The sequence below is a fragment of the Phodopus roborovskii genome, unplaced genomic scaffold (assembly GCF_943737965.1).
Source record: "Phodopus roborovskii unplaced genomic scaffold, PHOROB, whole genome shotgun sequence".
NCBI classification, from domain to species: Eukaryota; Metazoa; Chordata; class Mammalia; order Rodentia; family Cricetidae; genus Phodopus; species Phodopus roborovskii.
Genome location: NW_026126517.1, coordinates 29250062 through 29269834, shown reverse-complemented (window position 1 = coordinate 29269834; position 19773 = coordinate 29250062). Strand labels below are relative to the sequence as shown.

The 19773-nt window shown below is 36.9% G+C and overlaps 1 protein-coding gene across 2 annotated transcripts in view; it reads left to right on the top strand.

The window, feature by feature from the left end:
- Positions 1-19773, top strand: part of Zc3h12c (zinc finger CCCH-type containing 12C) — a 54966-nt gene that overhangs the window by 22621 nt on the left and 12572 nt on the right. For both annotated transcript variants that reach the window (XM_051197466.1, XM_051197465.1), the window contains exon 2: positions 2137-2888. In XM_051197466.1, coding sequence (XP_051053423.1) covers positions 2137-2888 — 752 coding nt within the window. The remainder of the gene's footprint in view (positions 1-2136; positions 2889-19773) is intronic.

Sequence of the window (19773 nt, the reverse complement as noted above, 5' to 3'; positions counted from 1 at the left end):
CAGCACTTATGCAAAACCAAAACTTTTCAGGGGAGATCAAAAATGTTTCCCATTAAATGCACTTCCTGCAGTCAGAACAGATTGTGGGGTTTACAGAACAATGATGTCGGAGCTTCCAGATTGGTTTGGCAGCTTCATTGTTCTCTGAGGGTAAACCAGACGCACTTAAGTCCCAGTCTCTTTTATAGGCTTTTGTTCATACCAAATTATTCTTTCACTGTGCTAGCATTCATGATGGCATGTTAAAGGAGTGCAGCTTAGCAACCATCTTCTGGTTGCCAGGCAGCTCAGCTTCCAATAGATTTTCCTTGTTTAAGATACTTTTGGTGGGAGCTCTACTAAGGCCACGGTGTAGATTTTTCTTTTAACTTTATCCCATTATTGGGATGCTGTTGTGATTTGTTTCTTGCATTATGGTGTTAGTACATTACTGTAGTTAATAAATCACAGGGTATACAGATTTACTTTCAAAATCCCTTCCTTAATTCTAAGTAATTGGACCATGCATATCCATATTAATAGAAAAAGTTGAAATGGACACAGCTTCACAATGAAGCAGATGCTCTTTATCAGTGGGGTATCCAGGAACTAGGAAAATTGGTGCTTCTTTAGTGAGTGTTGTATTAGTTGAACAGTTGTATTCAAGTTATTAGCAAAGAACAAACCCCAAAGAAAGTCCTATAGAAACGTGTAGGACTTCTACCCCAAGGAAATACTGAAATTTTATATTTCTAAAATTGAATATTTACCATAGTTAATAAAATTCATTAACCTGTATAGAAATATTTGATACTGAGTGGGTTTATTGGATGAACTTTAAAATTTATCAAAAAATAAGCCTTTTTAAAATTTCTTCTGGTATATGTATTTTGTTGAACTGCTTCTGATTAAAAGAAAATGTTTCTCCAATTTTCTCATTAATCAAATGGAGTTTTTTCTTTCTTTTTTTTTTTTTTATGACAACCTCAGGTTTAGCTACCCATGACTTTCTAATTGATGGTAGAACAGCAGAGTTACCTTAATCAGTAAACTCCTGTTGTTGATATAGTCCTCATGAAGTATAAAGAAAATGTAACCTTACTTTTCTGACTTATTTCTAGTAGAGGAATAAGTTATTTCCAACAGGTCTTAAGGAAAAGTAGTGTAGCAAAAAACATTTTTTAAACAGTAAAAATATTTCTACAGGGAAAATGGAGAAAAAGTGAGTTTTTAACAAAATGCAGGTAGTTGTTAATTAATCTGATGCAATACAAAAATACTTTTTTACCAAATCAAGAAACTGATATGATAGTGTGTTTGCTTCAGATTTTATGTAAAATATTTAATTTCACTGCTCTCAACAAATATATATATAGAAAAAAACTTCTTTTCTTGAATGAAATAGACTACAGTGTCTCTGCCATTTAATAAAGAACCATAATACTTAAAAGTATCTTCTGCTACAATGTTCAGTATTCATGAAGTCATAATTAATAATGAAAAATATATTTATCTCAAAGTGTAAGGTAATTAGCTCTTCCTCCTCCTCCTCCTCCTTTCTTCTTCTTCTTGAGACAGTGTCTCTCTGTAACACAGGCTGGATTGGAACTCACTATGTTGTAGCCCAAACTTATCCCAAATACACCATCTTCATTTCTCAGTGTCCCAGTCACTGGTATCACAGGCATACAGCAGCTTGGGCAGAGCTGTAATTAGCTTTGTGATTATTCAATTCCTTACTGACCAGTTTAGAATATGTGCCCCTTCATTTCAATACCTACATTTAATTTTTAAAACTTTCACATATGAGTACTGTCTTTAGATAATTTACTCTCTCCCTCTCCTTCCTCCAACTCTCTTCATGTATTCCCCTTTGAAATTCATGATCTCTTTTTCTTTAATTGTTAGACACCTACACATCAGCACAAAGGTGGGGGGGGGGGGCAAACCTTTGTAAAGCCCAGTGTGATTTAACGTTTACTTTGCTGCCTTGGAGGGATTCATGTAAAGGAGTCTTGGCAAGTTTGCTGTGGGTGATGAGAGGCTTCAGACAAAATACAAAGTAGGTAGTCAATAGTTCGGCATTTCTGGCTTGTTTGCTAAGGGAAGATTCAAACAAAAAATATGATCTATTAAATACTTTACCATTTTCTCTAGGAATACGGGGTACTCTGCATTCAAGAATACAGGAAAAGCAGCAAAGTGGAGTCAAGTGTCCGGAACAGCTTCATGGGCTTGAAGGATCACCTGGGGCATGACCTTGGCCACCTTTGTATGGAGAGCACTGACCCGCAGATAAGTGCAGCTGTGCCTTGGCCTATGGGAGAGAACCCAACAATGGATACAGTCAATTCAGGGAAGGAAGAAAAAGAGGTGTCTGAAGAGAGTGTGAGCTCTGGGGACTCTGAAGAAAGCACAAATTCTGATCATGAGTCAGGACAACTGAGTAGCCTTTCAGTAGAGCCATGCTTATTAACCAAGACTCACAGGCAGTTATGTCGGTCTCCCTGCTTAGAGCCTCACCTGCTTAAACATAGTGACATTTTGCAAGACTTTAAACCAGATGGGTCCCAGACCCCATCCAAGGAAGTGAAGAAACCCCCTGATGTGGTTCGTGAATACCAAACAAAACTGGAGTTTGCACTGAAGTTAGGTTATTCTGAAGAGCAGGTCCAGCTTGTGCTAAACAAACTTGGTACTGATGCTTTAATCAATGATATATTGGGAGAACTTGTCAAACTTGGAAACAAAAGTGAAGCTGATCAAACAGTTAGTACTATAAACAGTGTAATGCGGGAAACATCATCGCTGGAATCTCAGAGGTCTGAGTCTCCAATGCAAGAAATTGTAACAGATGATGGTGAAAATCTGAGACCAGTAGTTATTGATGGTAGCAATGTGGCAATGAGGTAAGTGTTTTTTTTTTTTTTTTTTAATCTTTATTGAAGCTATTCCTAAATCTTTGAAAATTTCCAGTTCTTTGTCTGTTTTTCTGTTCATAGTCATTAAAACTAATAATACTAAATGTCTCTTTTAGAAAACATTTGTTTTCTATCCTTGAATAAATACTTCTTTTTTAGATACTCCTTAAAGTGCTACAGGTTAAAAATTAGTGTTACCAGCTTAGTGTTGATTGTGAGTTCTCAAAGAACTCAAGTATGATAGCATTCACCATTTCTGGAATTGTAATCAAATAGCTTATTTTTATATGAAAATAACCTAGGAAAACTCAATTCTTCTAGAAGATAAAAATCTATTCTTTTGGTTTTATAACAATTCAAGGGTACACTTTTCAGTTCTGTGCTCCATTCAAAAAATGTAATTCAAACATAATTCTTTAGGAACTGAGGAAAACATTTTATTCAAGTGAAGCTGATGCCCTAAAGTTTAGAGTGACTCAAATTCAGTCACTGTAGTTAAGTGCCCAGAATATTCACTGCATTTGAGGAGGAAAAGACTCAAAAAAGACAAAATCTTCAAGAGCTTCGAGTTTCAGCTATTGTGTATCAAAAACAGATCTCAGAGTTACTAGACAAGAGAAGTTGTTGAAAATGGTTTTTTTTCTAGCAGTGTTTTCAGTGGCAATACAATGCAAACTACATGTTATTTTTAACGTCTTCGTGTTTCACTAATACATATAAAATAACATTCCAACATGTAGTCTAGTTTTAAAAGTTACCAATAAGACATTAGCATTATTCTTGTGACAATGAGATTTTGGAATGTGGAATTTGTGGAATTGCTCTGTTTTAGTGCTCAGTAGCACATGTGGCTACTAACTACCATAATAGGTAGTAATTTTAGAATGCCACAAATTCAAGGCACAGCTTAGACATTCATTCATAAGAATTGTTTATTTGACAATGATCTATATTGAAATCTTAAGACAGTTGTTTTCTGTAGGTTACATAAAATATAAAGAGGACTAGTATGTACTTTTCTATGCAGCCCTTTCAGATGGAAGCCGCAGGATCTTTTTTCATTTATCAGCAAATTAGACTTACAGTATCTAAATTACTTATCATGCCTAAACATTCCAAACCAAATATGTATGACTTTAGAGGGTACACCTTCATCCTGTAGTAGAAAGGGAAATGTGACAAAGATTCTAGACAAATTGTACACGACTTTAATGGGACTGGGGATGTAGTTCATTGGTAGTGCTCTTGCCTGGTAGGTGTGTATAATTCTGTGAATTAATTACTAACAATGCAATAAGGCCTTAAATGCTTTGCAATCCAAAGAGAATCAAAGGGTTTTAAATATAAGAATGCTTTGCACCAACTTGTCAGTGATGTGTAGCAAGTAGGATTAATAAGAACAGCACATTCTATTGAACAAAGAGAACTCTGACAAGTACTATTGAGGTATGAAGCATGCACATGACTTTGACAAGTCTTTTGGTAAGAACCCCTCTGCTGTTTGATCTTTTCCAAATTTTGTGGTAGAAAGGTGTTGTTTTTTTGTTTTTTTTCCTTAACCCAGAAGTACTGGGTTATTATAAGATGACCTTGATGATAAAATATAGTTGCAAAGTCTATGAAATTGCCATGAAGAAAGTAGGTAAGGACAAATGTAGACCACTGAGAGTAATACCTATTGTCCCATGGCTATATGCCAGAATTACCTGAGCTACCTTTAATCCCAGCATTTGGGAGGCAGAGGCAGGCAGATCTCTGAGAGTTTGATGCCAGCCCCTGAGTTCCAGAACAGCTAGGGCTGCACAGAGCAACCCGTCTTGCAAAACTAAACAAACAAACAACATCTTCTAGTGTTGTAGACCTAAAGAGCCTGATTTGGTTGAAAGGAAAGCCCAAACACCTATTATTTATGGCACTGTTATTTTATAGGTAGACATTGTTGGGAATCAACAATATTCAAGTATTGTTATCTAGAGATTAACACAGAGAAGGAAAAGCTGGCAATGCGAAAGACACTGTTAGAAATATTTATAGTACTGGAAAGACCAAGAGACCACAAAAAAAAAAAAAAAAAAAAAAAAAATGTCATCAAACAAAATGAAGAGGAAGGCTTTTTAAAAAGGGAGACTATCCCATGCTGTGCTTAAGAAAACAAAGTCATAGGACATCACAGCCAGGAAACTGTTTTCAAGAATCCCATAAGGTCTTGAAGACAGAAGCCCAACTGCGGAGTGACTGACTGTTCCTCTAGAACAGTGGTTCCTCAACCTGTAGATCATGAGCACTTTGGGGGTTGAATGAGCCTTTACAGAAGGATCATACATGAGACATTTGAATTACCATTCCTAACAATACCAAAATTACAGTTATGAAGTAGCAACAAAAATAATTTTATTGTTAGGTGTCACAACAACATGAAGAACTATATTAAAGGGTCACAGCATTAGAAAGGTTGAGAACCACTGCTCTAGAAGATTAACACAGGAAGGGAATGGCAAGGAGAAAAAGTTGGGGAAGAATTTGTTGAGTTTTAATTTAACACATTGAGCATTACCTACAGAAAAACATTAATGCAAGACACATGGCATAGTTACAACATTTCAAACAATGTTTATACAAACAAATATTGCCCACACCTAATTAGGGCTCCATTCTGTAGCTCTTGCTATAAAAATGGGGCCATGCAGATCAATTTCTTTCTTCATTACATATTTTAATTTGTCTCCTAAACTGAAGTGCTTAAGGCATTTCAGGAGGGAACAAGTTGACAGGAAATTATTATTGTAGCAGTATTATTCTGTCAGTCACAATAAGACATTTCACCATGTCTATAATTTTAAAAGTACCAGAATTCATAAAAATTTATAGGAAACTTATACATTCTGCCATTTATAAATTTTATCTCCAGTTACAAAGTCAGTTATAAATACATATTTACTTCAGGTCCAAAATTTTCCTCTAACAAAAATACAGAGAGATTGCCTCCATTTCATGCTGCATTTATGGTATATCCCTTCACTTTTAAACTAATTTTCTATTCTTGCCAAGCTTAGCAAGCCTGTTTTGTATCTAATATGTCTGCACATATAATAGCTCATATGTGATAAGTAAATATGGAACTAGTTTATAATTGAATCTTATTTTGTTGTCTTTCTTATTTCCTGACAGACTCCATAAGAAAATGTATCTTATTTTTAGTTAAATGCTAAGCACAGACTAGATACACCCAGTCATATTTATATGCGAATTTAAAGTAGGAGGGCAATACAATTTTTATTCAAAATACAAAATGGCGTGAGAATTGAACACAGGACCTGATGAATGTTAGGTAAACTACTGCTAAAATTCCCTAGCTCCCTTGTGGGATTTTACAATACTCAGTTCTCTGGGGCAGTTGCATTGGCTCATCAGTTAAGAGCACTGGCTGCTCTTCCAGGGAGTTCAATTGCCAGCACCTACGTAGTGGCTCACAACCATCTATAATGGGATCTGATGCCCTCTTCTGGTGTGCAGGTGTACATGAAGACAGAGCACAAACATAAAAAAAAAAAAAAAAAAAAAAAAAAAAAAAAAGAAAGAAAGAAAGAAAGAAAAGCTGAAATTGGAATTTAAAAACAAAAGGCAGTACTTAGTTCTCTATGTGATATTCTTTGCTTTTCCTCCAGTTGCTTAAAGTCTCCACCCCCAGCCTCTGTTTTCAGATTTATTTATTTATTTATTTATTTATTTTTGAGGCAGGGTTTCTCTGTGTAACAGCCCTAACTGTCCCGGAGCTAGCTCTGTAGATAAGGCTGGCCTTGAACTCACAGGGATCTGCCTGCCTCTGCCTCCTGAGTGTTGGGATTAAAGGTAAGCACCAGCACCCCAAGGCTCTGTTTCCAGAGTCTTAAAGGGAGAATTCAATATTGTCAATATTGTTTTTCAGGATGAGAGATAGTTGTTACCAATGCTTAACATGTAATAGACAATCAATAGATTACAGGTATTCTTACCTTAAAGAACTAATCCCTCAATCAAGAATGTAGTAACAAATGGGAATTTGGGCTGTAGTTGTAGCTTACTAGTAGAGAACTTGACTCCCATGAATGAAGCCCAAGGTTCAATTTGAAATGCTGCTCGAGAGAGAGAGAGAAAACAAAACTTAAACAGTTAATCCTGGTTTTATTTTTATTCATGAACCATTTTTTTGAGAATTTTGTATATAAGTACACTATATTTAAATATTTTACTCCTCCCTATCCCCTCCAACTCCTCTCATTTTACTCAGTCACACCTTCGCAAATTCATACTTTTCTTCTATAATTATTGTTTTATATATACTTACATGTGTATATACACACATGCACACAGAACCTGAGTCTAAATATTGTTACTGTGTACATATGTTTAGGGTTGACCACTTAGGAAACCTACCAGGGTTCCTGAGAAAACTGGCTTTCCTTCCCTCAGAAGCATTGACTGCCTATAGCTCTTCTAGTAGGGGGTGGCCTTAAAAACCTTTTCTCATTTGTGTTAATGTGCCATCTGGTATGGTCTTGGGCAGGTCATAACCATAGTAACAATAGTCCATTTTATTATTATAAACTGTGCATTAAATATTTTAATAGTTGCATTGATTTCAATCACCATTCCCTCAATGACAGTTTCTACACTGTCACAAGGGAGTCTCCAGAATATATATAACATGGTTCCTGAAAGTTGTAGAGCTTTTCTTGCCTTACAGAGCTTGCTGCTGCTTTGAGCTTGGCTAATAGTTTTCTTTTTGGTGGTGATGATAGTTGTTGTTATTGTTGTTTTTAATGTGTCAAAATGATAAGAATTGAATAAAGTCTGTTGAATACACAATTTGCCACAAACTTAGTCTACCTCAGTTTATGATAAGCACTTAACTAACAACCAGGTATTGGATCAAGGACCTAGTATGCAAAACTAGAAAAGGGTGAACTATTTTTAGGGAAATCCTTAAACTTTCCTGTAAAGTGATGAGAGCCAAAGAAGCGCTTGCTTTCTGAGTGTGAAACAGGAAAAAAAAAAAAAAATGTATTTAGTAGAGTTAGATTGTCTGAGAAGCTCTGACAACTGGCTGTAGCTAATAAAAAATTTTTAAATGTGCTAAATCATTTCATATAGTATTTGTTCAGTAAAAAAAAATAGGCCTTATTCCTTAATAGTATTATTTCCTAATCATGAAGTTTATACTTCATTTATAGATATGGAAACAAAATTCAATATTTACCCTCATTTCTGGAATTCTTATTGTTATGATTGTTGTTTATTCAAAATCAGTGATTCCATTACATTTGGGATAGCAATAGAATATAAAACTGGTCTCTCTCCATATGTTTCCATTAGTTTAAATTAATGTATTTCCTTAAATCCAGTTATTTTTAAATTTTTTTCAGGTTTCAATGATTTATTATGTTGTTTAGAAAGTACAACTTGTGAGCTGTTATGGGGTAAGAATTAGCTGCTGTTAGGATCACTTGATTTCCAAAAAAAATGTTTTATTTCCTTAGTATGCTTCTAGGGCCTCGTCATCTGACATTCAAATGATCTAATCTCCACATTCTATCCAAGTCTCTTCCAGATTTTATATAAAATAAGAAAACAAACAAACAAAGAGGGCTGGAGAGATAGCCCAGCCATTAGTGGATAGGCTCACAACTGAAAATATAAGAAAAAAAAAAAAAAAAAAACCAATACCCTTGTCATTACTGCCACATATTGGAAAGGAAGCTGGGACACCTGTTCTCTTTTGGATGGCCCTAAATATTGAGCCCTGCTCCATCATTACAAGTCTTCTGTTAGTGAACTTAGGTTTCTGGGTTAGGTTGAATCTCTTGGCTAATAGGTAGACCAGAAATTCTTAGAACATGTTTGTGCCAACTATCAAGACCAATATTTTGTTGCCCAATACTCTCATATAAACTTCTTTTTGCCAGTAGGATCTGTATTGCCTTAACTCTGCTAGTGCTGATAACCACCAGATGAATCTTATACAGGGAAGAGTGGTGTAGTAGATTGACTTTTAGGAAAGATGGTTCTATAAGGAAATTTAGAGAATGTGTTTGAGAACTAAAACCTGAGGTAGGAATATGGACATAACTGAACAACTAGAGAGGAAGATGCATGATAATATCAGTACTTTTATATGCCAGTGAAATAGCTCAAAACAGAAAAATAATCCAACAATTTGCTTAACAATTTGCTTAATATTCTACCTCCTGCAAAGACTCCTGTTGGAAAGCAAATGGTATTACTATAAAGTTGTCATGTAGAAAAGTGCCCCAGGTGAGTAGTCATCAAGGTAGTCGTTGTCTTCTCCTCCTCCCTCTTCCTTTCTCCTCCCTCCCTCCCCCACGCCCCCTTTTGAGACAGGTTTCTCTGTGTAACAGTCCTGGCTGTCCTGGAACTCGATTTGGAGACCAAGCTTGCCTCAAACTCACAAAAATCTACCTGCCTCTGCCTCCTAAGTGCAGGGATTAAAGGTGTGTGCCAGCACTGCCCAGAAAGTTCAGCAGTTTGTACACTTGAGTTGAAATGTCTGAGTCATTCCTTTAAAATACAAAATTCTTTTTGCATATAACCTGTTCTATAAAATCATACAAACTTGAGAATTCTTAAATATTAGCTGTGAACTCTGTCTTGCACAAGCTAACATTCACCTTCAGTGGGCGGGGGGGTTTGGTTTTTTTCCTGTTGCCTGTTTACCTTTTAAGGATAGGACTGACTTAAAATTATTAAAATCATGGTGCATTGGTTAGACTTCAGGAGAAACTGACTGGCTAGAGTTCATTCAGATACCTTTTGGCTCCCTCAATAAAACTATATCAAAATCATATATAATTGACCTTCCTGATCCACTGTAGTAGCCACAAGCAGCTTATAGTTATTTATCTCAAAATATGTCTAGTTGGAATTGAGAATCCAAACTATGAAATACATACAGATTTTCAAAGCTTGTTACAAATAATAGTTACTTCAATGACTTTAATATTGATTATGTGTTGATATAATTATATGTTACCTGAGCCACATAATAAAACTGGTTTCAGGTGATTTTACTTTTTTAGTATGTTATGCTGGGTCACTTAAAATTACATATGAGATTCTCACATTTCTGTTGGACAGCCTCTCAGTCGAATGCCTGTAAGTTCAGCTTGCTGCATGAGTTCAAGGGCAGTGTCAGTTCCCTTAGGTATATCACTGGTATTACTTGAAGTGAGTTGACAGTTCTCAATTTCTCTTTCTCTTTCTGTATGGAAAGAATCAGAGGTGGGATGTGTTTAGAGTCCAATTGAGACAAAGCCTAATTATATCCCATAATAACCCTGTCACTTTAAGTACATAATTCTAATTGTCATTGATATCATACATTTTAAGAGATCAGTGGCAACAATCTCTCCTATTGCCTTACATTTGTTTATTTAAACCATAAATAGCAAACTAGTAAAGTTATTCACGGATCTTCACAAAACTAGCATTACTGATGACAACTGTCAAAACATGGTTAGAGTCCACATTTTCTACTTTTACTAATTCACACGTTGGTTAATCTTTCCTTAGCAGATATGTTTTCTTTGTCATCGTTAGACCCATGGACCACTCAGATCTAGATTAGCAAGATGTGCTTCCATGTTAATCTTCCTGGATCTTCTGTGTAAGATAAAGAGCATCTTCCTCCTCCTCTTCTGCCTCCCAGGTCTCAGCACTACCTCTCTTGCTGTGTTCATAATCAGTTTTGGTTGAATATTTTTAGTTTCCTAAATCAGTGATCTTTCACACTTTCTTTTCACTGAGAGCAATATGCTCTTATAAAACTTGCTTGGAAACACAGTGGGGGATGTATGTGCGGCTTTGTTGCCCACTGCAAAAATGTCCTTGCCCACTGCAAAAATGTCCTTGCCCCTCTCCCCCAGAGAGCCTCTGTGCCCTACTGTGGAGTTTCTGGCTGGAGCACAACTTGTAAACACTAATTTAAGTGGCCTGTAAGAGCAGGGTTTGCTGTCTTGGGGTGATGGATAGTGGTTGCAACCAGAGAACTAGGACAAGATCCTCAGTGATTTGCTACTGTTGAGAAAAATCAGAGACAGTGCAATGGAGTAGCTGTAAGAGTGACAGCAGGCGTGCCTAGGTAAGAAAACACGAGCTTATTAACCTTGGTCCTGCGGAAAAAGGGCTCCAGATGCGTTTCAGTCCACAGTATGATATTAATTGTAGTCCTCGAGTACAATGTGATTTAACTTGACTACAAAATAGAAAATAAAATGTTCTGCATTTCTATGTTGAAGGTATTATTTGCACAACTTAAAGCACAGCATAAGTGAAATACATTTTCTTCTAAAGTTATGTTGCTTTAAAATTCAAATCTATTTTTATATGTCTAAAATGGTTCATGCATAAGGTCTAAAACTTGAAGAAAAAATTCAAATATTTGGAGAATACCTAGGCTTTATCTAAACAATTTAGTGGTCACCAAATATTTAATATTATTATATCACTATTATTCTGTGAACTCTTAATTTTCTGTAGTATTTATCTAGACATAAAGGTCTAGAGTCTGGGACATGGTTCTTAAGCATTAAAAAGTCTTTTTCATCTTTTCTCTCATTGTAGACTCTTTGCTGACAATTGTGGTTTAATAAGGACCAGGATAAACAGACCGAATAGATGTTTATTCAGGGAGAAATAACTTACAACCTAGACAGATGAACACCAGCAAGTTCCACCGGATGCTGTCCTCTCTGTGTCCCACCAGCAAGAGCGTTCCCTGGCTTCTCCTCAGACCTAGTTCACAGGTCACTTCCACCCCCTGGCTCCATCCCCCAATGGGCCGGGTCAATGCCACAGAAGCAGACAAAGTGAATATCCCACTACAATTCCCCTTTTAGTCTAAAGAAAAGATTTGGGCTTGATACAAAACTACATACAAAACAGTGACTAACAAGTGTGCTCTAAGAAAAGGAAAATCAAGAACAAAACAACCTACATATCTAGTCCTAGGGTGAAGGCATAACAGAGTTTACAATAGAGTTGTCCTAAGCTGGAAAGCTTAAGTCTAGTACCAAATATATCTAACTAGAATGAGAAAATAATAGTTGTGATAGTTTACTCTTCAACCTCATCAAGACCTGAGAAGGAAAATAACAATACTAGGGTAGACAGGAAGTGCAGATGGGCAACTTCCAAAAGGTGCAGTGAGGACAGAAACAGCAAGCTACCTGGACAGTCACCCAAGGTCTCACAGCAACGTTGGTACACCCAGTTTTGGCTAAGGCCAAGAGTACCTGACAGACCACAACAAAAGCAGGGAGGTAGAATGGCTGTCTTACCCTGACTTGGCAGGGTTCAGCAGTCTTCTATGTTTGTCTCCTGCAAGCATATAGGACCGCATGTCCAAATCAGTGGTCAAGGTGGGGGCAGTTCTTTGCCCAAGAGGCCATTAGCTGAGGCTAGAATGGACTCCAGAAGAGCAACAACAGTGTCCAACATATTTTTTGGAAAGTGCACGGTGCTGTCAGGAGCAATAGTGTCTCATGTCAATGGAGTACTAATATTAAATAAAACATTTAAATGCCATGTTCTGCATGTCTATGAAGTGATTGAAGATTAAGTATCTATGTCTGACTAATCTCATAGGTAAAGGAAACGGGTGAAGATAATCTGTAAAATTTAGGAACTTAGATAAAAAATGGATTGAAACTTCCTTGAGTGAAGCAGGGACAAATACCTAAACAGTATAATTATGTACATATATACATGTAAATACCTAAAACAGAGGTAGAGTAGAAATGTCTAGACAAGAGGTAGACCTATAAAGGGCAGCATGATAAATAAATACCTTAATTGTATATTCAAAATGTCTGGAACACAAGCAAAAGTATACATACATAGAATATGGTAAGAATAATGTGCATAAAACATCATAAATGGAAAGATTTCACACAATATGACAATATAATATACAATTCTTCCGGGAAGGGAATATAAACTTATTTTTACATAGGTTACCACAAATAAGAATATATAACAATGTAAGCTTTATAATACTAATATCTCACTCTTACTAAATAATTCACAAGAAGATAGGCTAATCTACCTAAAATCATACCTTTCCCAACCATACCCTATTCCTGTCTAAAAGATAAACTCAAGTCTAAGCATCAACTTCCATATCCAACCCTAAGTAACTCTTGCTGGCAGGACACAGAGAGGAAAGCATCCAGTGGAACCTGCTGGTGTTCCTCTGTCTAGGTTGTAAGTTATTTCTCCCTGAATAAACATCTATTCGGCTTATCTGTTTATCCTGATCATTATTAAACCGCAATAGCTGATGACTCTGCTTTATAGTTGTCACGATGGATAGTTTGGTATGAAGATCCATCAAGTCTTAGGCATTGTGTATATTCGTGTTTGATCTTTCCAGGGACAGTATCATAGAAAGGCACATTTTAGAATTTAGTAAATATGTAAGTCAAGTGTTGTTTTAATTTAAAAAAAAAAAAAAAAGGTTGCTGAAAAACAGTTGTTTTGTTCTTGAGTCCTCCATCACTCCTGTTTGGTTTCCTTCGAGAAATAGAACTGTTAAGTGATGTCCTCAGCCCAAGATATATAAGAATCATTATACTGTATGGTGAGATTAAAGCTATATCAAAATCTTTTTTCCCCCTCATTCTAAACCAAGTGTCCTTTCCTAAATGTTAAGGACTCGGCTCATGAGAAACTGAGGGAAGTAATGTTCGTTGAAGCCTTCTATTTGCAGAATACTCAGACAGGTGTTTTATGTATATTACTTTTTTGATTCTCACAATCACATATGGTTTTAAATATGGGAAATTGAGGTTCAGAATAAGAATTTGTCCAAGATCATAGAAAAGTGGCTTAAAAACAGAGACATTTGATATTTTCACCATATTAGCTTACTCTTGAAAATCCATTCCTATTTTAAGTATTAAAATATGTCACTCTGGGTACAATTTTTATAATTAAGTTGTAAATGTTCTGCAAATTATTTTTAAGAATAGCCTCCTTTTGATTATATAGTCAATATATTTATACAATAAATATAAATATATCTTACTTAATTTTATGTAATAAAAAATCACCTATAATTTCAAAGGTTCTTTACAAGCCTTATGATACAGATTGTAGTGAAATGAACTTTGAAGGAAATAAAAAGGTAATTGAAAAGTAACACCTGTGTTCTTTCTTGCCCTTGAGTACCATGTAAACCATTAAGAAGCAGTCTCCCTTAATAAATGACTTTAGTCCTATTTTAGATTCTCTTGTCATTTACTGCTTCTGTCTCCCATTGGACAATGACAATTACAATTCTAAAACAAACTTTCTTTTCTTTGGGCTAGCCTACATAGTTACAACAGAAGACAATATGATATAGGGAATTGCATTTACTAGATAAAGTAGACCATGGTTGGTTTATTACCTCCATTTTCTGAATCACAAAAATTATAATTAAATAAGTGGTTCCCTGAATCTTTATATTAAAAATATCTACCTTTATAATCTGTTAACCCTCAGAAGTAGTATAATGGCATTAATAAGCAAGTATATTTTAATTCTCCAGTGGTATTATGATGTGCATTATTATAGAAAAGTTTTGATGTCTCATGAAATTGCTTCTATGTTGAGGACAGAAAAATAAAATAGATGTGTTTTTCAAATATATTGCAGTGCTAAATATGAGCAAATTACAGATAATCATTTTACATCTATGAGAAAAATGATCTCACAGAGTATTAGAAAGTAGTGAAAGTCTTATAAAGAATATATTTTTAGTCAAGATTATTTGTATTCATCTATCTCCTGCTGATTTCCAATTTACTCAGCATAGGGAGTTGCGTATGTCTGAAACTATAATTGTTCTTATGGAATTAATAAGACTCAAATTAGCCAACCCAATACTCAGTGGACCCTGTGATAGCTTAATTTATAAATTAATTTCACCTTTCTTTCCTGTACAAGGTCTATAATATATTCTAGTATATTTGTTTTGGAAGTCTCATTGACCCTAACAAATGAGTGGTTCACTTTCCATATGATATTATTGTTGCCATTCATGTAAGAAAGCCTGTGTTCTTCACAGTCAGTCCCATGGAATGAAAGACTATTAGTATTTACTTCCATTGAAAAGGGCACATATTCAGGAGCTCGGGTGACTTGTCTCCCAGAAGCTTCAGAATGTGGAAGCTCTTGCTTGACAAGGCAGGTGTGTTTCCCACAGGGTAATGGCCTTGAGACACAAGAGAGGAGCATGATAGGACTTAGTTACTCAGGGGCCTCAGAAGAAAGAACAGGCAGAAGACTATCAAGAGAAGTTGACCAATTATTCCTCATAATGCAAATCTTTAGCCTTCAATATTCACAAGGGAAAATTGAAAGGAAAAACCACAGGCAGGCATGTGGTGGTTTCCTTCCCAGCCTTGAGGTGCCACCATTAGATTTGTTTTGTTGCTTTCAGCCTACTTCTGGAGGGTATGAGCCATTGGAAGAAGGCAGGAGAGCTTTAGAATGGAGTTGCAGCCCATGGTCCCCTCAGTCTCTCCTTGCATTCCTTTTTTCAATGCCCTGGCTTCCTACCATCTTGGCCTATTAACTTTATTAAAAGTCTCCTTACTTGACAGTGGCTTTCGAAAAAGGTTTGCCCCCTGTTACAAGCACTTTCCCACCAGCCTGGTCCCACAGCCATGTCAGTCCCAAAATAATGCACAGAGACTCTATTAGTTATAAAGCTGTTGGCCAATGGCTAGAACTTCTTATTGGCTAGCTCTGTCTTAAATATTAACCAGTTTATATCAATCTAAGTGTTTCCACGTGGTCTTATCAGAGAGAGAAAGAGAGAGAGAGTACAAACCTACTATTCCTCTTATTACCTACAACTTGACTCCTCTCTACTACCTCTCCCAGAATCTTCCTTGTCTCCTAGTCCCGCCTATCTTGTTTTCTTATTAACCAACAGGGCTTTATTCATTCACCAATAAGAGACACATTTACAGAATGACATCTCCCATTAGACCCCTGGTTGTGTGTGTTCCTTTTGGGGTGTTCTTTTTGGGGGTGCTGAGCATCAAACTAGGACTTCATTTACTCTAGGCAAGTATACCATCAACTGAGCTACATCTGTTTCCCGAGCATCTCCTGTGCAAACTTTTAACTGACCAGGCAAGGTTGAAACTTAAGTCCCTTTACCTTATTTATCTCTCTCCATATTTTCTCTCAACTCTTACTTAGATTTGAATTTTCAGTAACATGGTTGCCCCAAAGTAGAAAAGAATCAGATTCTGTTTCAATCTGCTCCTAAGATCATCCTCATTTATTGGAAATAATTCCCAATGGACCACTGATAAAGTTCAGTGATGAACTGAGCAGCCCTATTGAAGCTTCTCCCAGATCACCTCCTACAGAAGGATTTCATGTGCTGCTGCCAGGACAGGGGCAGCTAGAGCTATTGGAGAAGATAGTCAGCATCCTGCAACCATGGGATAACCTATGAAGAGGTTATCCTTTACCTCTACTTTGCCTGTTTCACTGGTCATTCAAAATCACTGCATGTAGCATCTTCATGCATTGAGCTATAAACTGAAAACATGCCACAAAGCACCTTGTTAAGTTTTTATAAGTTTTTCCAGAGCTCTGGAAACTTGAACTTTTAAGATGAGTGATGTCAACTGAGAAACGAGGTCTGTGAACTCTTAATGTACCAGGTGTTCCGGATAGTCCTGGGTCTTTAAAGACATTCGAGAGCCTGGCATGATGGCACACCTTTAATTCCAATACTCAGGAGGCAAATGGAGACTGATCTCTGAATTCAAGGACAGCCCGGTCTATATAGCAAGTTCCAATACAGCCAGAGCTACATAATAGATAATAATAGATAGACTCTTTAGAGAGAGAGAGAGAGAGAGAGAGAGAGAGAGAGAGAGAGAGAGAGAGAGAGAGAGAGAGAGAGAGATTTGAGTCACTGGAGCTCCAGGAAGGTTTGTTTGGTGCTCTGATTCCTTGGTCCTCTTGTCCAAGTTTCCAGGGAAACCACATGCCAACCTGCATCTTTAATTCTATAATAGACTCCAATCCAGAGTGTCAAACTCCACATTCCTTGCTCTTCATTTCGTCTCTTCTAGCTGTGTTTTGAATTTTGAATGTTAAGTTTAGGAGAGTTTTAGAAAATGGATTTGTATTAGAATAATCTGATAAATTTACAGTTCTCCCCATTGAAGGGCTCGTTATCCATACACTCTGTAGCCAATGCGAACATCTGTCCATCCACTCCACTTTTCTAGGTCTCATAATAAGGCAAACAGGTAATTGGGAGTAGAGTCAAGAAAACCAACAGGTCGGAAGCCTGAATGACTGTTTTGTTTTCCCACTCAGTCTCTATGGCTGTCTAATTCATTCTTTTTAGTCCCTGAAAAATAAAATGATTTCCAGAGATATAAACAATCCTTTTTATTTTCAGTGGAATTTATCTGAAAATCTCTGTAAATACGTTGTTTGCCTCACATGAGCTCTGGTCACTGCAAAGTAGAATTTTCTAGTATATACCCACTCCAAACACAACAGAATAAAATAAGCCTCTTGTTTATAAGAATGAGACCTGGGCTCCTCTTACCAACAAGTGCTGAGTTCAGTGAGACCTTCAAGCTCTTACCCATTTTGTGCCCCAGAAACTCAGTACTTACCGTGGGGGTTTGGAATTTTCCAACTATTTCTAAAATAGTTGGGGAGGGAGGCTCTTAGTAAATAAATATCCATGGTCTCTTACTTAATCCAAGATGACTACAGATTCTTCAACATACTCACCTAACATTAGGTGTGCATAAGAGATGTCAGCTATACTTAGTTCTACAGTATTAGAATAGAAAGAAATAGATACCTAAAGGGACAAATTAAATTATAAATGAAGGGTCAGCCTTTTGTTTTTAATTGAGAGGGAAGACACTCTGAATGCATGCAGCATTAGTAAATGCTTGCAAAGCTATAGTAAATTTTCTGTTCTTTGTATGTAGAATTAGCAATGTAGTCCTGTTTTAGAAATAGTCAACAAACAGTTGATTTGTGATTGTTGCTATAGTACATGTTTATATTCTGCTCTTTGTGATATTTCATCAGACTTACTGTGTCTTCTCCATCAGTGTCCCCTTAGCTGCTCCTTGTATCTGTTACATATGAGTAGTCATACCTTGCTACATGCCTCAATAAAGAGAAACCTAACCTAGCTCAGTGTCCTGCACACTCCTCTCACTGTCCAAGTCTCATCTGCAATTTGGAGCCACCTGGTGGTTTCCTGTTAAGACTCCTGTATTACTTCGGATAATTCTGACTTGGTAGCTGGTGGAGAGTTTTATCCAAGGTCATCTGTATGGACTTCTGAGTAAACATTCATTTTTAATATTGTATTTTTATTAATTCTTTGGGAATTTCATACCATATATGTTTTGCCATATCTAGCACCAGTCCAGGGATGGATCTCCTTAGGGGCAGCAAGAAAATGAAGAGAAGATGACAGAGTTCAGGTGAACTCTACTGCACTCTGATGAAGAACCCACAGTACCCCAGGAGCTCAGCATGTTTGTTATAGAGTTGAACAAAGAGGCAGGGTTATTGCCTGCAGCTGAACAAGGAGATGGGTTTTTTATATACAGATAAACAAGGAGGTGGAGTTTATGAAATACAACTGCATCAAGGAGCCAGGTTTAGCTAACCTCAGTAGGAGTAGTCTCTGGAGGGGAGCAGACTTCATGTTGTAAATATCTGGGCAAGGGAGCTTTGTAGACATTTCCTGCATTCATTATGAGTATCATCAACATTCTGATACCCCACTACCAAGGAAGGCTTTCCCATTTTCCATGGGTCTGAGGCTATGGGGTCCTTGACATGCTGTGCCCATGCCAGTAGCACGCATTCATTAAGAATTTCACTCACTTGGGGCTTCCTCTGCTGGCTACATATTTTTATTGTATTCACTCTCCTCTCCCAGGGCTAACCCGGACCTCCCTCCCTACCCCCTCCCAATTTCTTGTCCTCTTTTGTTGTTAATGGGCCATTGAGTCCAATTTGTGCTTCTTATATACTCATGAATGTGGGTCCATCCACTGGAGCAAGGCCAACCTACTAAGAGCCACACACACCCATCAAGAAGCAATCAGCTGTGTGTAGCTCCCAGGGCTAGGGACTCATGAGCTGGTACCATCTCCATGCTAGAATGTTGATTGGCTTGATCTGGTGCAGACAGGTATAGCTGCTGTGAGCCCATGAGTCCTATCATGTCCAGAGGACCCTGTTTTGTTCTGGTCCTCCCCAGTCTGGCTATTTGAACCTTTCTCTCCATCTTCCACGATGATTCCTAATTCTTAGGATGAAGGAAGGAGGGTATAAGTGCCCTATTTTTATCTGAGCACTCCACTGACATTCATTTTTTGACATGATCAGTTGGAGATTGGGTCAGAAAACCTTGGACACTCAGGGACTTAACCTGCACAACCCCACTTGCTTTTTATGTTTTTATGGCCGCTTGCAAAGGTAGGAATATTGATTTACCTCTACTTGAAATCTAATTCTGATTAAAGGTTAGAAATCAAAGGCTAACTGCATTAAATTGAGCTTTGGGTTGCTGTAGAGTTTTACTGTATCTGGATGTAGAATTACTATGTTTTAGAGAAAGTACGCCTTCATCTTTATAATATTGCCAAATTGCTCTCCCAAATAGTTACATCAATTTACACTCCAACCTGTAATGTATGAGTTTCTTTTTTTCACACATTCTTGGCAACATCTGGTGTTTGCAGATTTTATTTTTACCCATCTGATGGGTGTGAAGTAGTGTCTCGTTTTGGCTTTAATTTGCATTTTTACTATT